We start from the raw sequence: 21,793 nt of genomic DNA on the forward strand, positions 1-21,793 counted from the left end.
TACCGGATTTATGACACGGGAATTCATCGAGCGGTCAAGACTTACGCGGATACACACCAGATGAGAGGTCTGAAAAATTTCTCGACTTCCCTGGGCATAAAGTATGATTGTACTTGCTTGCCACACAATAATACTAATGCAAAAATGGTACAGGCATCGAAAGCTTTCAATTAATAACTGTGAATGTGCATTTAGAACACTAAGTTGAGAGCACGTAATAAGCTAATAAGCGACAAGAAATGCGAAGAAGAAGAAGATTTAGAGAAGCGATTCATGTTTCCAATCTAACCAAGGTTGCGTCGTCTAACTTCGCATATTTTGTACTTGTAAGTTACGAGAGGAGTTTGTAAAGTGTATTTGTTTAACACATGAAACCTGTCAATTTCGGTGCCACTGGAGCTGAATTGGAGCTAAAATAAGCCTGTTCGTAAAATAGTAATCAATAAATGAGGGACATGAAGAGTCTTGGGCTGAAAGTCTCCTTAATAAAGAAATAACAACATGAGGAACATAAAAATTCCCAACAGCACAACACGGTCAATAGATAATCAAATCCTAGTTATTCGAAAATAGGCATTAATAGCGTGCATAAAAATAGGAAAAGTCTATTAAACTTTTATTCTAATTAGGCTAGTTCGTACAAAAAATGGGGATTGCTTTTTAAAGTTGTCTGAAATATTTATTATTGATCGGCTCTGCGTTCATGGTATAGATGATGTGGAACTCGGTGTTTATGTTATTAAACGTGGAGAGTGCAGATCATACACGTTGTCAATCGGAGGACAATGAGTAGCCGATGGTGGGCCCCAGTCGTGCAAGCCGCTCGAATTTGCCAGTCTGTGTGTTAAACGGTGAGCGATGCTGAAACCTCCACTACCCTCCAGCTGTGTGAGAACTATTATTACCTGGAAAATATAAAACGAAAAAGTCGTCAACACCCAAGTAGCAATTTTGCTTTTATGATGGTTCTGCAGACCATGATTTAGACTTGTAAAATGCTTTGCAACTTGAAATGTTACAACAAACAAGAATCTCAGCGAAATACGGTGTGCTGAAGCTACGTAATGCCTATAATCGGATATCAATCTCATATTGGCTTGATTTCCTATTCATATGGGACAGTTATGCGATTATGGGCAGCATAGGTAGACAGTATTTGAGATATCTGAAAGCAAATTACCTGTCGTTGCAAAGGAGGAACCGAGTCAATCGTTTTTAGTTCACCTCTAGTTGAAACTACATTGTAGCTTTCTTGGCAGTCACATTTCACGTGAATCCATTTGTTTTCGTGCCTATTTTCTACCATTACGACCAGACCTGCCCAACCCTAAAAAAAATACAATCTGTACAGTGACCACAGTAACAAAAATGTATTTTTTTTTTGTTTTACCTTCGTGAGATAATAGGCTGTCATGCCTTCGCGACCCTCGTGTCTCTGGCCTTTGGTTAACGTAAGGCTAATTATGGCATCGGCCAGGAGATACGGCGGAGGAGTTATCTGTTCAACTAATAACTTTTTTGAGCTATGGATTGCTAAAACGCATTGGGGATACAACGAGGGATCCTCGATACCAGTATGCCAATGATTGAATGCAAGACACACTAGAAGATAGAGATCTCTTTCCAGCATCTTATGGCACCCTACAAAACCGCGAACCTGTGATAAAAAAAATGTCAATTATGCCAATAGTAGCGTAACGTAAACGCAAAGGAGTTACTGTTTACCTGTCTTTTACTATGCTCTACCAGTCTTCCTACTTCAGGTTTTGCTGGATTTCGAGTTCTGAAAACTACTACGCAGAGATCAAGTTGGGACCTTTGGGATTTTTCAGAATTTCTGGAAAAACAAAATTTACGGTTCAAGTTATGAATAATAGTGGCTATGACATTTTAGAGATTACAATATATTGCATTATAACATAAGTACATTGTCCTACAGCACAGAACAGAAGGGAAAGTGCAAACAAATCGGTGAATCAAAAAGTGGTTCGTTTTTCTGCGCAACAAGCGATGCATTGTGGTAGCGTTTCACACGGGCTTATATGTGCACTCACACTATCATAGCATGCTGCGTATTTTAACTGCAGGCAGAGCCACTTTCTGATCCGAAGTTCCACTCCTGTGCCTACAGCCTTTACGTTTCTTAGATGCAGAGAAAAGCTTTTTAAATTTAATTTATTGTTGACTTGAAAATTTTACAGCACGATATTCGTATAATTCACAATAATAACGATAAAGTACGCATTTTTTAAGGAAAAAGGGACTACCCATTAATTGAGTAAAATTTTACCGATTTATGTGTAATTGTAACTACAACATTGAGTAACAGTTATTCATTTGTGAATAACAAATACTCATTAATGGGTGAACATTTTACTCATTTAATGCCTCGACAATGCTTACTTTATAGTAATTATTGAGTCCTACATAGTCATGATTGAGTATTTTGCGGTTACCGTGTTGGGTTGTTAATGACGTCAGCGTTATACCCCGTACAGACATGTAATATAGGCTAGCTTGCAATGAGCACTCATACATCTAGTTTTCACTGGAAATTCTATGTATGAGTGCTCATTGCAAGATAGCCTATATTACATGATATCAGCTATAGTCTGAACGTACTATTAATGTCTGCAATGGAAATGCAGACGTTAACGACGATAACGTCACATACTGGTTCAGAATCTACTTTTGTTAGACAAAAATCGTAACACCCACCCATCCATCCTAAAGTTTTCGGTTGGATAAGCATTTTCTTTTGACATAATTAGTTTATTTCTAGATTACACCGCTCAGATGGCGCTACAACTAACTTTTTACAGAAGCATCCTACCAAAAAACTTTCTTGAACTAAGTTTTTTTTTCCTTGATTTTGTTTTCTTGTTCAGAGTACCAATGCTACCGACGCCAGGGAGGCAGCTCCCACACATAGGGTCCAGGTGTGGGAGCCGCCTCCCTGCCTATCGACCCATCAACTTATGAACCGGAACAAAGTAGTTTGTTTCAACTATTTTGACAACTCTTCCGAAGACGTGTAACAAAAAACTACAAGCGACAGCCTTATGGGGTTGTACGCAATGGTGACGTAGGACTACGTGGTCTTAAATAATAAATCTTATTTGCAGCAGAAGCTTGTGTTTTGTGTAGGAATAGGAATTTGAGCGGGGTTCTCTCTGTTTATACTCTTTAATATGACGAGCTTGACATAGATGGCCCACAGCGGCTCACGAAGAGCTACTGATTCCGGTCAATAGCGGTACGGCTTCTTCCTCCTTCTATGGATGCTCATTTTGGCTACAGCTCTTTGCATGTAGGCAGCCTTTCGTTATGTACTGGAGAACACCACCACTCACCACGCGGTGATTGAATAAACACCGTTTGGTGAGACCGGATGGAATTCAACTTTGACATCTGTGTTAGGGAAATCGCTTTTCGCAGGCAATTGGCGATATTTTTAATTATCATAGCAACAGTTGCACATCCGTGCAATTTTCAATTGTAATTTTTTGAAAAATGATAACAGATTCGTATATAAAATTCCTATCGATTGGCGAATTAAGAATTAAAATCCATCATCTCTGGATCCAAATCGGACCACCTTCATGCCGCGACCGACTTTGGTTTTTGAAATTGCACCCCCAATGTTGTTGTCATTGTTTACAAAAGCTGTTACGCTCTAATTCCAGCTCCATCTTGATATGGGAACTGACATCTGATTGATGGCCTTGACAAATGTTTATGGTGGTGGTCCTGAAAAGGACCGTTTTGTCGTGATGTTTGAGTAATGCTGAGCTATTAGGGTGTTAAACACAGATGAGGCTGGTGAGTTGTATGTTGTTTGGAATGAGGGTGACGTGCTTGGCATAGATGGCCCACAGCGATTCACCAAGAGCTATTGATTCCGTTCAATAGCGGTGCGGCTGTTTCCCCGTTCTATGGATGCTCATGTGAGCTGCAGCTCACTGATTGTAGGAAGCCTTGCGTTGCGTACTGGAGAACACCACCACTCACCACATGGTGATTGAATAAACTCCGTTTGGTGAGACCAGATGAAATTCAACTTTCAAATCTGTGTTAGGGAAATCGCTTTTCACAGGTGATAATTTTAACTATCAAAGTAACAGTGGCACATTCGTGTAATTTTCAATAGTGACATTTTGAAAAATGATAAAATCTTAAATTTAACCGAGGGGGACGACTCTATCTACGATGCAGAAAAGATTGTGTTTTGCTGTGGATAGCTGCACGCACGCTGAGTAGATAGAAGGAAGATTTATGTCAATTTTGAAGATTTCCTGCAAAAAGATGAACACGATGCAAGTAGATGCGAGAAATGAAAGATGATTTTTCGAGGATTGATTCGCTAGGGTGAGATTTTTTGAGCATGTAGAATTGAGATTTAGATGTGTCGTCCCCCTCGAATTTAACAGATGAGTAGAAATATATCTAATCGATTGGTGATAAAATTATTGAAATTGGTCCAAGAATAGCTGGGTTATTAACGTTCAAAATCTTTCATAATTTTGTTACATGTTCCATTTTCGGTTTTCACAAAGTGTACCCCCATATAGAAATCACATCAAAAAGCCTCACGTTGCACGATCCAGTTCTCTTCAGGATACACACTAAGATTTTTTTACAGGAGTCAGTATTTTTTTACTGGGTTTTTGAATTACTGAAAATGTCGGTAAAAATTCAAATGACCGTTATCCGTAAGGAATCAATGAAATCGACCAATTTTATTTTCTATCATTAAATGGGGTTTACAGAACTAAGTATGTACAAGTTCAGAACAAATTTTCTCATTAATAAATTTTCCACAGATTTTTAAACTTTTACCGAACAGTTCCGCAATTCAAAAACTCGGTAAAACCGTACTGACTCGATTAGTGTGTAGTTATTGGTAAGCATTGAAGAGTATTGAGCTGAAATAAAGCTGCCCGTTTTTGCCCCTTTCAGATTAGGGTAAAGAACTACTTCGGCCTAATCGCCCATTTTGGGCCTATCGAGCAGAAAACTTCAAATAAATCCATGATTTCAGAGTTAACAAGTGAATTATGCGTTTGGTACGATATTTTAGTTAATAAGCTACCGAACGAAGTCAATGAGAACGCGTGATATGAAGGTTTGCACCCATTGTTCCCAAAAACAAAAGAAGCGCTCCGACCGAATCAATTTTTATCTTCATCCGATAAGCCGAAGTGAATTCATTGGCGCTTCAATGGCGTTTCAATGCGTTAGGCCGAGTTTAGAATCCGTAGGCCGAGTTTAGAATCCGTAGGCCGAGTTTGGCGACAAGAAGCAGTGTTAGACTTTTGACAATATCTCAACGATTGGTTTCTTTTTATCAAATCTTACGGTACGTACGGAAAGGTAAATAAATTTGGAAGCCATGGGTAATAATGACATTGCGTTTGGTGCTAAACTGCGCTAGATTAAGAACGATTAAGTGCGGGTTGTGCTTAATAGGCCGGAAATGGGGTAATTAACCCTATATGGTTTTTTCATTATTTTGATAAAATACGTAATAAATGATCAAATAAAATAGGCATTTCGGTAGGAATGTACATAAAACGGCATAACTTTCTCGAGACACTTTTTACCTGTTCAACAACTTTGAAAACGTTATGTAGGGTAAATTTTACATTCAAATTAGTTTCAAATGACATAGGGTCTTCTAATTTCACTGATTTGCATCAATTGGTACCAATATTGTTTTGTTTGTTTAAATTTTGAAAGTTGTTGAACAGGTAGATTGAGGTTAGGGCCACTGCTAGGAAGCTTCTGTAAAAAGTTAGTTGTAGCGCCATCTGAAAGGTTTGATCTTGAACTAAACTAATTACAGGGTGGCCACAGAATTTTTATTTTGAAATTCCCGGTTTTTTCCCGGTTTTCCCGGTTAAAACATTAATATTTTCCCGGTTTGCCTCAAACAAAATAAAGTGAAAATAACTAAGCAAGTTTTCGACAGTTTTCATCCACAAAAACAGAAAACCAAACTCATAGCTGAATCCAGATGAAGATACAAAAATAATAGGAAAATATGTTTATGTTCCATACAAAATGGTCGTATCAGTTTATATTTAAAAAGAAACCTTAATATTACACTTTACTTTCTCAGCTCTATTAGTTTAACGTTCAAAGCAGCAGCCTCTTTCTCTGCGTCTGCCAAAAGTTTAGCCTTTTTCATTTTCAGCTCTTTTATTGCTTTGTCCGCTTCCCTCTTTCGGCTAGCTTCTTTATCGCTTGCAATCCCCTCAGCTCACTTTGCATCCAAAAATTCCTGGTACCGACCTCGGGCGTTTCGACAGTACTGAATACTTGAATGTTGGTCACACCACCAGCCGCTAAAATCCCATCATGTACAGTGCGTTGTGCTTCCAGGCTTTCCTTGGATTGATTTACCACCAGGCACTCCTTGTTGACGGAAAATCTGCGCTCCTGGGCTGCATTTCCGTGAGATATTATCAATATCTTCTTGAAAAACGATGCCAAATTCGGAAGCTGTTTTCCAGAATCAGCAATTGCCTTCAACCAGAAATGATCGACCCGTGCCTCCTTGAAGAAGGCCATCGTGCAAATTTGCATATATTTATCCTTCACCTTGTCCGCAACAGCTCCAGCCAAATGATCTTTCTCCACCATATGTTCCAAACAAAACTCAAGTCGTTTCTTGGCTACATCTGGGGAGTTTGAAATGACAGATGGACTTAAACAAGAAATATACCTTGTTAGAGCATATCGAAGTGACGAACGATCGAGGAGTTTCGTCAAAAATGCAACATAATAGTTTTTGCAGTCGTTGCGAAACACCAAGAGTTGTTGTTCAGACTTTTTTCCACGGATTCCTTCCGCTTTGATAGCCGCTTTTACTTCAGCTGATGTAAGAAGGTTGTCCTGATTTAAGTCAATCTCCGTTAGCGCTTTAGGTTTCTTTTTAAGGCGGTCTGGCTTCACCACTCTCTGCATCGCATTTTGAACTAGGCTTGTTAGTTCATCGTACAAAAAGGGAGCAAGTGGTGCATCACCCTGAAATTCTTTCAAAAATGGTTCCCCATTTGCCACTGCAGCTACAAAAAAGCTCAATTTAGGTCCAAAGAGCTGATCAGATACCGCTTGGGACACCACTGAAAACGCGTTGGAGCTGTAAACCGCCTTAAAGCTTCTCCTGAAATCGGGATGACTTTCTTTTCGTTTTGACTCTTGTTGAAATTTTACTGCCTTCACATATGTTCGCAGATGAGGAAGCATATCTAGAGCTCGTTCTGCTACTCGCTGGTTTTCCACCCACCTGACTCCGCAAAATTTGCAGCGGCAATATGGTGCTACCAGTAACTTCTATAAAGTCAGCACGTCTTAGGGGCACATCTTTTAGCAGGTAGTACAACGACATCAGAAACTGATCGATCTTCCAGTCCGTTTTCTGCATACCGCTCTTGAACGAATTATGCACTACATGAAGACCGCAACTGCCAATGCTGAGTAGACTGAAGGAACTGCTCTCACGCATCTCTTGCAATTCGGAGGACAGATCGTTAAGGAGTCGCCAGTTCACGTTGGGTCCATCCATAGACACCTAAATAACTTTTTTCAACAGTCCGGGATATGCTTCGAAACACTTCTTGATCCCACTCATCAAGTCAATCGCTCGTGTCGATAATAGGAAAGCTGAGCCTACATATATTGTCTGTACTTCCTGCTTGTCTTCATCCCAAAAATGAATGCTTACATCAAGTTGCTGCCGTTGTGCAATTTTGTTCAGTGTTTCGTCGAATCCAAGGACGACCTCGGAGCAACTTTCAACTTTGGTCAGTAAGATCTTCTTGAAGTAAGGTGCCAGACCGTGTGTGATGAAATAACCAACTTTGGTGCGGCCCATCTCCATCTTCGAAGCAATTTGGCTGTCAGGCAAGGTTGCAAAGACTCATTTCAGCTAAAATAATGTTTTTCGGAATAATAAAACCAAAAGATGGTATGATGGCATGTTTTACTTGTAACTTACAAGAAGAGGTTACAAAGCCTGCGTTGGAAACATAAAACCTGTAAATTTTACTTTCTATGAGTCACAATCAGCGATTTGTTGATCGCTGAGTGAGTGAGTGAGTGAGTGAGTGAGTTTGTGAAAAATCGCTGATTGTGACTCTCATGAAGTGAAATAAACAGGTTTAATATGTCAAACACATTCTTTGCAACCTCTTCTTGTATCCTACCAATTCAAAATTTGATCATGGCATCTAATTATTTCATAATTTAGAAAAACATTGTTTTAGCTGAAATGAGTCTTTGCAACCTTGCTGTCAGGAAACATCTTCTGGAACCGAGCAACACTGGTACCTGCACTACGGTATGAACCATGGGTGGCCACAGTTTCAAGTGCCCATAAAATTTCAGCGGACGTCACCGAATCGTTTAAAAAATACTTTTTCATGACAGCCTGATTGGCGCCTACTGCCACTTCAGATGATGTTGAAGCATTTGTCTGAATTGGATCCACCAAGGTAGTTGTACTCACCTTGGGATCGACAGTCAAACTTGAATTTGAAGATATGATTTTATCATTTATCAACAATAATCGAAGCTTCGTTGCAAGTTTCAGTGCATTGTGGTATAATCAAGCGTGTTATTTCGGAGCTTACCATTTGTTCCAAATAAGCTGCTGATCGGCAAATTTGAGCGACGTGCTGCAGCCTGATGCTGATGGCCTTTGCTTTTTTCATGACTCCCAAAGGCCACCCTTCCCATCGTATCAATTTTGAATGATTTATTGCACCAGGTGCATCGAGCAGCAGTCGGTACTTTGGGATCCGGCGCGCTCCATGGATAATCCTTCTCATACCTCGTCGAATATTTTGTAGTCATGGTTATTTGCTCCAACTTTCTCAAATTTCACTACTCTTATTTGATAGTTTTACACTTATAAACACAGATGGAAAACGCGTCTCACTTTCTTCAATGCAAATGCGGTTTTGAACAGGCCAATGCTCGCGAAATGAATGAAAAAAACACGAAGCTTCTTCATTGACGAAGGTTGATAGCTCGTCGTCGGGTCGGTACGTTTCAGAACATACCAATATATGCGAAGAGCCGAACGTGAGGTGAACGAAAAAGCTTTTAAAAGAGAATGTCGAACAAACCCGATCGTCCAACTTTGCTGAATCTTTTTCAGACGCTTGATCGCCGTCGAAAAAAAAGCTTTAAGCCGCTTAATGTCGTTCGTTTTTGTTCTGGAGTAACAGCAGATCTGTACTACCGTACACCCAAATTTTTCAGGGTGTAGCTGTTTGGTGCATGTTTGTTTATAAACGAATGATGCTAAGCTGTCAATAGCTCGCACTTGTTGGCGCTCAGTGTTAGGTACACCTCGAAAACGGAATCGGTGTAAGAGAATAAAAGCTGCCATCGTCAGTCAACATCAAGGTGGGACTGATTAGCATTTTCGAATTATATTGAGCAAGTTGGACTGAGAAAGAGTGTGAACTTGTGCATATGCAATTAAATTAAAATAAAATATATAATTTGATTTTTCTCGGTTTTGTTTCGGAATTCCCGGTTTTTCCCGGTTTTCCTGGTCCATTTCAAATTCCCGGCTTTTTCCCGGTTCTGTGGCCACCCTGTAATTATGCCAAGCCCCGTAACGTGAGTAGATCACCTTTTCGTGGTACGTTACGGGATGTAAGACCTACCACCGATTCCTAGTCCTTCAAACTAGGGGAACAGGATTTTTCAGTAATCCAAGGAACACATCTTAGTCCTTGTTACTTTTTATGACTTGTTGACTCGGACACAAGACTCGGCTTTGCTTTGTCTACCGAGGTTGATCTTGAAACAAGGAAAAAATTAGTTAGTTGTCTTCTTCTATTTGATTCCTAATCTTCTATTCGTTGTTCCCTAGTTTGAAGTGGTTAAGACTAGGGTTCTGATGCATGGTCATTATCGATGTCTAGTCTAGTCTAGTATAGTCTAGTCTAGTCTACACATACACAGCCAGTACTTGAAAGAATCCTGGAAAATGGTATAAATACATCTATCATTTTTCTTGTCATTATTAATGCCTGCTGAGCGGTTCCACGAACAAGTGGGAAATTTTTCCAGTTTTTATTTTTTGTATTTTTTGATTTGCATGAAACCTTGCATACAAGTTTTTGGGGAAGAAAAACGCCGTTTTGCATACTTGGTTCGCCATTTTGAATCTAGCCTTACTTATGAGAAGGGCCTATGAAAAATGCACATGATATCTTCAAAAAATTGTATCTCGGAAACGGTTTGTCCGATTGGTTTGGTGTCTTGGGCGAAGTTTTAGACAATTGTTGGTGGTATATGGAGAAAATATGCACGGTAAAAAAAAAAGTTTGGTATTTGTGTTTTGAACTAAAATATAAATTTTCCCTTTAAAGTGACATGTCAATAATTTTTTTATTATCCTTATGTTATAGCTGACTGAAAATGCTATCTAGTGCACAGTAGGTTGTTCTAGAGAAAAATAGGTTACAATGAAAAAAATTGTTTTTTAAAAAAAATACAATTTTCAAAAAAGCTATTAAGAAAAGTCAAAAAAGTTTGTCACCCTAATTTTATGAAAGTACATCAAATTTGCAAACAAAAAGTACTTCGGTAACATTTTTCTAAGATGCACCGTTTAGAAGATATTACTGATTTAATATTGTTTTTTTTTTTGATAACTTAATAAGTTTTGGCCCTTTTCGGATGTACTCCGTGTTTTTCCAGTTTCTAAAGTATTTTTTTCGGAAAGATTGGAAAATTTTGAGTTAAAATGACACTGACAGCTTAAAGATTCGAGTGAAATTCTCTGCCTTAAAAGAATTTTGAAAAACAAGTTACAAAATCCCACTATCAGGAACAATGATTTCTTCAAATGATTTTTGGTGCATTGTGCTGAAAACGTGCTAACAAGTATTAGATACAGGTAATCAGATACCAGTTAGCTGTACTACGTACAGTTGGTGATTGTAAACATGGTCTTTGTTGGAACTAGTCCACTGGTCATAACGAGGCTAGCTCCGTCGTTGACCGTTCCTTAATAATAAATAAAAAGAACGCAGTAGTCACCTTCCATCAAACTAGAGGGCTGCCGACTGATACCTCAATCAACAACCGCCGCACTCTTTATTCATTCCAGGTATATACAATTTACAATCTTCTTCAATAACAATATACCTACGCCAGCAAATCTACCTCGCTCCAACTCTCCAAACTCGTACCTGAAGGTTCGACGATACCTGAGCGTTCAACTCTACCTATCTCCCAACAGTCTTTACCCAGCATTCTATGATTTCTACCCGTGAGCTGTATAATAATGTCTGACTCGGTTCTGAATTCATCCAGTATCTACTAGGGAAAACCAACAACAGTTTACAGTTGATCAACAGTAAATGCAGAAAGGTTGCTAGTAGCATAGTGATTATAGTAATTTCAGCTCATAATCCTGTGTTTTTGAACGAGATCCAGTGTTGTTTGATAACATAATAATTGTAAAGGAAAGTGTAACACGTTTTGGTGCAAAGGTAAGTTTTAAATACACATTTTAATTATATGTTTTGTGATATTTTCGTACAAAACTAACAATTGGAAAATATTTTCTATGTTACAGATTACAAAATGAGTAAAATAAGATGTATTCGCCCATTCAAAGACATTCAGTGTTCGAAAGAGCTGCGATATCTCACGGATGGTATCATCCAAAAACTAAAATCAATTAGATTTTCCAAGGTATCCACACTGAACACCAAGGATTTTCGTGTTTGTTCGTCTTGCCGTCTACATATTGATTCAAGAGCTCACCTCACCCAAAACGAGGAACAAAGCGTAGCCGGCGGCTCAAGGATGCCAACTGTTCAGACCATACCTGATGTACCTGATTCGCAAAGCTATGAAAGTTTGGTCACGATACCATCAGAGTCAACGCTAAGCACAATTAAATCAAATGAAGACTTCACGATGCCTGTAGACGTCGAAATATTCAACCGAGGAATAGCAGCTATTCGTGTTTCGCCTATAGATTTAGGTAAGGTTAAAAATGTTCACTATCCTGAAAAAAAGTGCGCTGAAATCGTCGAAGGTGTACGAAGAAATCTTTTTAAATTAGACGCTAAAACAGAAAAAGCAAACGAGTTTGATGAAGTCATAGAAAATATGAAAATTAAATTTTTAAATTCAGCCACAAGGCAAGAAAAACTATCAATTTTATCATTGTTGCCAAAATCATGGTCAGTACAAAAAATTGTAGACGAATTTAAAACCAGTAGAAATATGGCATCAGATGCAAGAAAGGAAAGAGATAATGTATTTGATTCATCTCAAGGTTCAAGCTCTGGAAAAGCTTTGAGTAATGAAACAAAAGAACTGGTTTTGAATTTTTTTGAGGACGATGATATAAGCCGTGCAATGCCAGGCCAAAGAGATTTTGTTAGCGTAAAGACAGGAAATAAGAGATTAGCTGTTCAGAAAAGATTGTTAATGATGACATTGAAAGAAGCTTTTAATCGCTTTAATGAAATGTACGTCAATGTAAAAATAGGGTTTTCATCATTTGCAAGCCTCCGGCCAAGGCAATGTAAACTATTGACTATCACAGTAACACATAATGTTTGCGTTTGCACTACGCATGAAAATGTCAATTTAATTCTACATAGCTTAAAAAATACAATGTCTTGAATGATCTAAAAACATTAACGAATAGATTACTTTGCGAAAATAAGACAACTCATTGCCATCTACGAAGATGTAAAAACTGCCCAGATACCTCAGTTTTAGAAGACAGTTTATTGAAACAACTGGAAGAAAACTTTGTTGAAAAGCTTTCATTCGAACAATGGGTTACCACTGACAGATGTGATTTAGAAACTATTGTAAAGCAAACCGATGAGTTTGTTTCATTTTTCAGCTCAAAATTAGAAAGTTTGATTCCGCATGATTTTGTAAAAACCGAACAATCCAATTTTTTGAAAACTACAAAACAAAACTTGCAAGATGGTGAATTTTTAGCTATTTGTGACTTTTCTGAAAATAACAGCTTCGTTTTGCAGGATGAAGTTCAATCACACCATTGGAACGTGCAACAGGCCACAATCCATCCTTTCGTAATATATTATACTGAAAATATGCAAATTAAACATTTTAGCTTCATTATAATTTCTGAAGAACTAAGACATGATTCAGTCGCTGTCAATTTGTTTATTGATAAAATGATAAACTTTTTACAAATTGATCAAAATAAAAACATAAAAAAAAATTATTTTATGTCAGATGGTGCTGCTTCACAGTATAAAAACCGAAAAAACTTTTCTAGCCTTTGTAAATTTAAGTCAAAGTATGGTATTGACGCTGAATGGCATTTCTTCGCAACATCGCACGGAAAAGGTCCATGCGATGCTATTGGAGGTACGATAAAACGCATGGCTACCAGAGCAAGTTTAGCCAAAGAACGCGAACACCCGATAAAGACTGCAAGAGAGTTGTTTAATTGGGCAAACAAACGAAAAGAAGAAGAACTTACAAAGTTGTCATTTTGTTATTCTACTACAGAAGAATACGAAAATATGTCTTTGCAGCTAAATAATCAATATAATAATGCAAAAACAATTCAAGGAACTCTAAAATTCCACTCATTTCTCCCTCTATCAGAAAATACAATAAAGGCAAAGCTTTATTCAAACTGTTCTGACAATGATGCCAAAATATTCAATATTGTTAAGAAAGTTGTGTAAACAATAATTTTATAAAAATACAGGAATAAAAATAAACTGATGATATCCAACATATAATGTTATTTTTTATTGCACACAATCACCATCCCTGAAAAATAAGCTTAATTCGCTCTTTTGAATCTTGCTAATTGAGGAGCTTACATTTGCAGTTCTCAAAAAGGTGTATCTCGAAATCGAGTTGTCTCATCGGTTTGATGTCTGTGGCGATGTTCGGCAATAGAGAGAAAATATGCACAGTATAAACACATCCAGTTTAAATGGATTAAACTGTTAGGCGATATGCAAGAGTTGAATGCACATTTTCAGCACAACGCACCAAAAATCACTTGAAGAAATCATTGTTCCTGATAGTGGGATTTTGTAACTTGTTTTTCAAAATACTTTTAAGGCAGAGAATTTCACTCGAATCTTTAAGCTGTCAGTGTCATTTTAACTCAAAATTTTCCAATCTTTCCGAAAAAAATACTTTTGAAACTGAAAAAACACGTAGTACATCCGAAAAGGGCCAAAACTTATTAAGTTATCAAAAAAAAAACAATATTAAATCAGTAATATCTTCTAAACGGTGCATCTTAGAAAAATGTTACCGAAGTACTTTTTGTTTGCAAATTTGATGTACTTTCATAAAATTAGGGTGACAAACTTTTTTGACTTTTCTTAATAGCTTTTTTGAAAATTGTATTTTTTTAAAAAACAATTTTTTTCATTGTAACCTATTTTTCTCCAGAACAACCTACTGTGCACTAGATAGCATTTTCAGTCAGCTATAACATAAGGATAATAAAAAAAATATTGACATGTCACTTTAAAGGGAAAATTTATATTTTAGTTCAAAACACAAATACCAAACTTTTTTTTTACCGTGCATATTTTCTCCATATAACACCAACAATTGTCTAAAACTTCGCCCAAGACACCAAACCAATCGGACAAACCGTTTCCGAGATACAATTTTTTGAAGATATCATGTGCATTTTTCATAGGCCCTTCTCATAAGTAAGGCTAGATTCAAAATGGCGAACCAAGTATGCAAAACGGCGTTTTTCTTCCCCAAAAACTTGTATGCAAGGTTTCATGCAAATCAAAAAAGATGAAAATTACTCGTTGCTTTAATGATATGGAACCGCTCTGCTGCACATCAAGGATGTGAAACAAACAATAAAGCGGCCAGGCCTACTGTGTAGCGTTTAGTTAATTTTTGTGGAAGCGAATGTTTACCATGTCTACTTAATAAGTATAGACAGTGGTTAACATTTAATTCACAGGTAATCAAAGAGCGGGGACATACCGTACCAACCGCTCCGTATGCAGGATTTGAAAATAGGCTATATAAATCGTTGGGAGTGACAGAGCTAAGAAAGTTAATGTACACTCCTTGGTTGTCCGATCTCCTGGGATGGAACACAGGTATTTACCCCTTGTGTTCGAGTGTACAGTCCTCCCTCCGTACAAGCGTGGACGGCACCGCCCACCTACTGCCATCCCTCAATAAAGCTATTTTGTGATTATATGGTTACTTTCTTATTCACATGAAATGTTGTGCAAGTACCAGATGTTCAACAACGCCCAACTATGGACAGCTCAATGTTAATACCATTTACTCTTTGAATCAGCTTACACCAACAAGATAATCTACTAAGAAACATCTAAGATACAGTTTTAACTGATGGTACTTTATAAACGTCAAACCACAGACAAACAGACGTAACTCTTTGAAAAAGTTTTTCTTGAAAACATAGCATCTCAAAACATAGGACCTCAGTAACGACATCTCTCGGGCTTCTCGCGGAAAACAATCTTGCTCCCTAACTCGCAAACAATATTGCATGAAAGTTCAATAGAATGTATAGAAACGTCAAAGTGATCCGATGCCAGCGCTACGGCGAGTAGTTCGCGGAACTGATATTATTCATATCAACCGTTAAATGCGTGAACGAAGATACACAATGAAGAGTTACGTCTGTTTGTCTGTGGTCAAACTGTCCAATATTGGACCCTGCCAACACACGGCGCCTGCACGGCAATGTGGGCCATCGGTTGCGAAGTGAAGTGCTTCTTAAACTGAAGCGATACATTTCTCAATGTTTCAACGTTATCCTAACGTAAACTTAATATTATCACCCATATGCCTGTCCACGCCCGAAACCCATCCACCACACAAAATCAAATAAAAATGTTTCTGTATGCCAAACACGTCCAGACATAAACGAGAATATGGTGTATATCTTCACTGTAACAACTACGGGTAATCATCGAAAATACTTGCATTTTACTCAGGCACTTTTGAGCAAACTGCAATCTCTCATACTCGAAATGTGCCACGACCAAATTGGCACAACGACGCCCTATACGCTCTCTGACCAAAGCGCAGGGTGATGCATGGTCATTATCGATGTCATACCTTAATTTTGTTGCTAAGGAATCCAATTTTGATTGACAAAGGGGCACGCCTTTGGAGGGTGTTTCAACACTCCGAAGGGTATAAATAGCGGGACCTTTCAATTAGAGTCGGATCCTTGTGATAAATGCAAGAGTGGCAACAGTAAAAAAATCGAATACTTCATCATTTCTCAATAGTGATGAAGTAATACGACATGCACTAAACTAAGGACACGGGATATACTACAATAGATCAATTTACTGGTCGCAGTAGTGTTAGGTTCCGAACAAAGAAAAAAAAATAATGTCAAAAGAAAGCATGGGCGGGATCCCTACGTTGTGTTGTTGATCGTAGTACAGAGATGTAACGAAATAAAACACACGGATTGCTTGACCGTCCTGCCATGGCGGAGGTATAAAATATACTGTATTGTTTTCCATATTTCTTACTATGATATCGGTACAGTGGGTAGGGTAGGTGGGGGATGTACATATGACGTTGCACAAACAGCCCTTATCCACCCAAACAACTTTGCTGAAGACACCATACCTCTTATTGCATGGGTGGAGCGCTTCAGGTTTTGTCCAACTAAAGTAGATTCTGCCCCAGTGTGCGTCATTTACAACCCTGATACCAATGTAGTTAAAGAAAATTCTGGCGTCATTTAATATATGTTCGATAACAGGTTGAAGAAAATATTTCAATTACATACCTTTGACCTTCTTGGAATAAAGTGAATTCTGCTTCAGTTGGTTCCAAAACTGTCAGAAGAACACACGACAATGCACAGAGTGGTTGTAAGGTTCCTAGTAACCGTACTTCATTCCAGTTACTGCGTACTTTACATATGTCGATGCAGTCGAAATATCTACAGAAAATCATATTTTAAATTTATTGTACGTAGGTACCTAAAATTATACAACTTACTTGAGCACATCCTCGAATGAAATCCAGAAAACACCTTCAGATCCTCCATGTGGCATGAGAATATCACGTAACTCGTCAGTCCATAGAGTAGAATCATCGGACCAGTCACCTAAAGGAAAGTAATATAAAATAACCATGGATTCTGTTATAGGAGACAAACTTAGAATAAAGGTACCTTGCCATGAGTAATGACCCCAAGGGTTGCGTAGCTTGAGTAGACGGTTTCCTTGAATATCTCTAACATCCAACACTGAGTATGCATGGCGTGGTCTAAGTCCTTTTCTTTGATATTCATCTTCATCTACTTTCATATTTCCACCACCACAGCTGGCCCCCATCAAAAATTTCACTAGTCTTGAACTTAGTAATTGAGCCCATATCAAGTCCCTGTCGAGATCATCTTCACTGGGTAGTGGAATGGAACTAGGCTGGAGAGGTATACTTTCGCATGGAGCGCCGGTCAGTGTTGCTAAACCTTCAATTGCTCTGCCGGATACAAGGGCTTCGTAGCAGCCGTGAATTTTAGCGACTGCTTTTTCAATAATAGGAACCCACAGTTGTTTCCGCTTTGCTTGAGAGTACACTAAATGTCCCTTCTTATCACATGGTAATAGGTCATCTACTAGAACCGTTTTCCATTTGCCATCCTTGCAAAGCCGTACTTGATACGCCCCTTGTGGACACATATCCTTGGTTACTAAAACTTCGCGTACCAAATCTTCTCTTTCAGCGAGCACGGCCAAAGCACTCAGTAGCCAGCAATTTCCCAATACGCCTTGGCAAATGTCCGAAGGGAGAGGCGTTCGAAAAACAGCCCATGGAGGAAAATTGCCTCCGTCACAACTGATTTCGTGAGGTCGCAACCATTGTACAACTGGATTAGCTTCTACATTGGATGAAGGGTTATAATACAGACTTTTTGTTGCCGGTGGAAATGAATCGTCCACGAATAGCTCGCTGTTCTCTTTACAATACTGAATAATATTAATCCATTTGCTGAGTGCTTCTGACTCCTCAATTTGCCTTAAATTTTCCATAAGTTTGCTCTCATGCTTTAAAATATCACTATTTACATTGATTGAACACGCAATATCCTTGGTGATTAATCGATGACTAGAACATATATCACAAACTACGCTGGCAGATCTATTTTCGAATGTACAAGCTGGACATTGCCAGGTTTTCTCGTTTGACCGGTTCTTATCAGCTTCTGCACTATAAATACATGTTTTAGCCATTAAACTACCTGTACTATGTCGCTTTGGTACGGCTCCTGAATTAGTTGCCTTGTCTGCCTTGGGTGAGGGGCAACGGGACAATCTTGCGACATTCGGAATTGCTAGATGATTTTGCGTTTGACCTTGAAAGAGATTTAGTGAGAAAGTTTGTTAAACTAATAAAACTATCGTTGAATGGTTCAAAACGAAGAGTATACAATAAACAGTGTGTATGAAAAATTAAATACATATGATTATGCTTGGTTATACGGAGACATATTCACAAAACCAGTATAAGGCATTTTACGAGACAGATCGAGTCAGCTGATTTTATTCTGTTTACTAATTTTGACATTTACTGGCGGGCCGAATCAATGAGCTGGATTACCGAGGTAAAGCAATCGGTTAAGTTGTGTGAGTAAAACCCCTGTACGATACAAGCAATTAGTGACGTCACTACCTGGGACGGGACTTGACAATCGAGTAGCGATGTCGAGCCAATTTGCTGTCAAATCCGAGCCAGTTTCTGATTGGTCGATTTGACAGTAGCAATCGTGGCATAAAAAGGACAAAGGGATCGCATCAATCTGGCTGGCAGTGATGCCGGAATCAATGTTGACGTCAATGGTATTGTCAATTGTTTATATTTGCAAAAGGAAAGTTGAAAAAATTAGTGCACTGCGTATTTAAAGCGATGGATATTGTGGTTTGTTTATGGTTGATTTTATTGTTTTGAGCAAAATGATGTACAAGCTGCTAAACTGCGGTAGAAACTCCAAATAAAATCCAAATTAAATAGAAAAAATATTTTACATTCCTGGCATCCTTGGTCAACTCCGTCAAACAACACGCACAAGTTTTCGAAGGGCATTCTTCAAAAACATTAAGAAGAGTGAGAAGCTCGATTGTCAAGTCCCGTCCCGGGTCACTACTTGCGTTTACGTTGATTTTTTGGATTACTAATACAACCATATTTCACGATCTGCTTCACCTCTGTCTGTACCTCCTTGGGGCCGAATATCTTCATTCGCAACTACATGGCCATCAAAAGTGACTCACGGAGTGTGTTTAGCTTGCCTACTTTTGGGTAAATCCGTGGCAAGCCCATACACTCGTGAGTTACTTTTGTTGGCCGTGTAGAGAATCAAAACAAAAATATCAGACGTAAACAATAACAATGCCACGAGCGGCCCGCCAGGAACTGTCATCAAAACGTCTCGTAAAATGGCTTATAAGGCTGTCCACGTGACAGTTGCGATCTGCTTACTTTTTTGTTTATCAAGAACTCAATTGAGAAATCCAATTGGGTAAACAATTTCCAAACCTACGACTGGATGCCTTCCTTCAAATAACAACTGAAGTGCGGTAAAAATCGGTAGAACTGTTTCAAACACACAGTTGGTACTAGAGCGGGTCGGTTTTTATCTCTTTTTGCCAGTGGTGGCGGGGGGACACCCCTCACCATCCCTCTCCAAAGGGGGAGTTTGGTAAAGAGAGATGAAAAAACCGATTTGTACCTTCCTTAAAAGTTGTCCTAGCTCGCTATTTTAATATCTATATGCAATCTTCACACTGCCGTACTCTAACGGAACTATCAACTCTATGCTTTCATCTACATCTACTCCATCTATCGTATAAAAATTACCACTACAGTCTGTTATTTGAAATTAGCATCTTCAACTAAACAAAATAATAGTTTTTTGGTTGAAATTTCAAAAATGTATTCAGTTTGACACATTACCTCGGACTTATCACCGCTGCGATTGCAGCGCCACGGTGGCCGATTGAAACTTGGATTTTCAATACTATTTTTAATGTAGTCGGTGCAGACTTCTTCAGTGTCTTGTACAGTCGATTATTATTACAAGACACTGAAGAAGTCTGCACATTGTAGACGAAATACGCGTATCTGTCAAGGATAAGCAAATAAGGTAGTGGAATTAAATGGAAATTACTAATCTTTCTCTCTCTCTCTTTATAAAGTTATGGACTTATTTTTTGAATCGGAAAAAATTGATGGAAATGTGTGATTGAAATAATGCTATGGCATGGTATTCATAAGATTATTACCTGGATTTGTTACGTTCCTAGGAGATTTGCATGCTCCACATATGTTGTCAGATAATGAATTTTTTAATGTGCATTTAACGCAAGACCAAAATTCTCCTTTTTTAAGCGTCGTTTCCTCTATACTAGAAATACTGCGCAGTTTAGATCCACCACAAGCCACACACGCTAACATGGTTGGTGTGTTCACTAAGGTACATTTTTTACATGTCCAGTCTTTGTCCTGCATTGTTGTTGCTGAAAAATACACACATGAAGATTTCGTTAGTTCCAATTGATACAGTAACCGCAATGCACCAATTGTGGCCATAATCGCATACAAGTTCCATCTTTGATTGATTTCATATTCATATGGGGCAGTTATGTGAGCATAGCATTATAGGTAGCAATAGTTGTGTTTGTCCCAGGCACCCATAAGTCGTATAACAATGCACAGATAGAATCTTTAAATACCCCAGATTTAAGCCACATCACATATAAGAATGAATTTCATCGCATAATGTTATTTTTCATCGTATAAGTGCCTTTATACGCATAAGAGTTTCACGGTGCATAAGAATTGCATATAAAATGGGACAGTTATCCCAAGTAACCAAAAGTTCTGATAAAAGGCTATTTGTGGCTTAAGCAGCTTGGTTAAAGGTGGTCTATAGAATTCTAAGCAGCCTCATTTTTAAGTCATTATAAGAACTTGAAAGTTCCGGTACAATAATTGAAGAGCATTCTAAGCAGCTTCCGGCGGAACTTAAACGGAACTTTTAGAAAATAAATTAAAAAAAGGTTTTTTGTCCTCTACACCAATTCTATATTTAGTTCACACTTCTATGAAAGTTATTTTTAAAGGCAGGTATTAATGTGTATTGATTTATCAGCATTAGTAGTAGAATTGGAGCTGTTTGAAGAATTAAACCCAGTCCTTCTGCGTGAGAGTTCCAGCACGAACCGCTACTTCATCTGAGATATATTAAAGTGAGCTGTTGCCTCGCCTACTTTTAGAGTTTTCAGTGCCAGCTGACTGACTTGAATACGAAACACAACACCTTGGATGAATTTAAATTGGTGTTTGCCTGCATGGTATTCCAAAACACTTGTGGTGCAGTGGTTAGCAATCATAGATCGCATGCCGAATACACGGGTTCGAATCCAGGAAATTTTTCTTTTTTTTTTTGTAGAATGTTGATGCACTGCATAAATATAAGAATAATGGGCTACTGATCATTTCATATTTACGTACATTAAATTTTGTTACTAATAAAGACTTGTGTGGATTGCTTCATGTGGCTTGAAAGTTCTGTCAGAACTTTATTTGAACTTTATGGAACTTGAAAGTTCTGTCGGAACTTTATTTGAACTTTATGGAACTTGAAAGTTCTGTCGGGAATTTATTCGAACTTTATGGAACTTGAAAGTTCTGTCGGAATTTTATTTGAACTTTATGGAACTTGAAGGTTTGATCGGAACTTTATTTGTACTTTATG

General features: G+C 38.2%; 1 protein-coding gene across 1 annotated transcript; it reads right to left on the minus strand.

The window, feature by feature from the left end:
- Positions 1-653: 653 nt before the first annotated feature.
- sol (small optic lobes) lies at positions 654-20,567 on the minus strand. The gene is made up of 8 exons (XM_065232274.1): positions 20,319-20,567; positions 17,207-18,391; positions 17,032-17,140; positions 16,817-16,972; positions 1,726-1,837; positions 1,391-1,657; positions 1,181-1,327; positions 654-905 (listed from the first exon to the last, which is right to left on the minus strand). Exons 1-8 carry the CDS (start codon positions 20,542-20,544, stop codon positions 732-734), a joined length of 2,376 nt encoding a protein of 791 aa, XP_065088346.1. The 5' UTR covers positions 20,545-20,567; the 3' UTR covers positions 654-731.
- Between the last annotated feature and the right edge of the window lie 1,226 nt (positions 20,568-21,793).

The sequence above is a fragment of the Ochlerotatus camptorhynchus genome, unplaced genomic scaffold, assembly GCF_037179485.1.
Source record: "Ochlerotatus camptorhynchus isolate MF236.1 unplaced genomic scaffold, CSIRO-AGI_Acam_v1.1 ptg000366l, whole genome shotgun sequence".
NCBI classification, from domain to species: Eukaryota; Metazoa; Arthropoda; class Insecta; order Diptera; family Culicidae; genus Ochlerotatus; species Ochlerotatus camptorhynchus.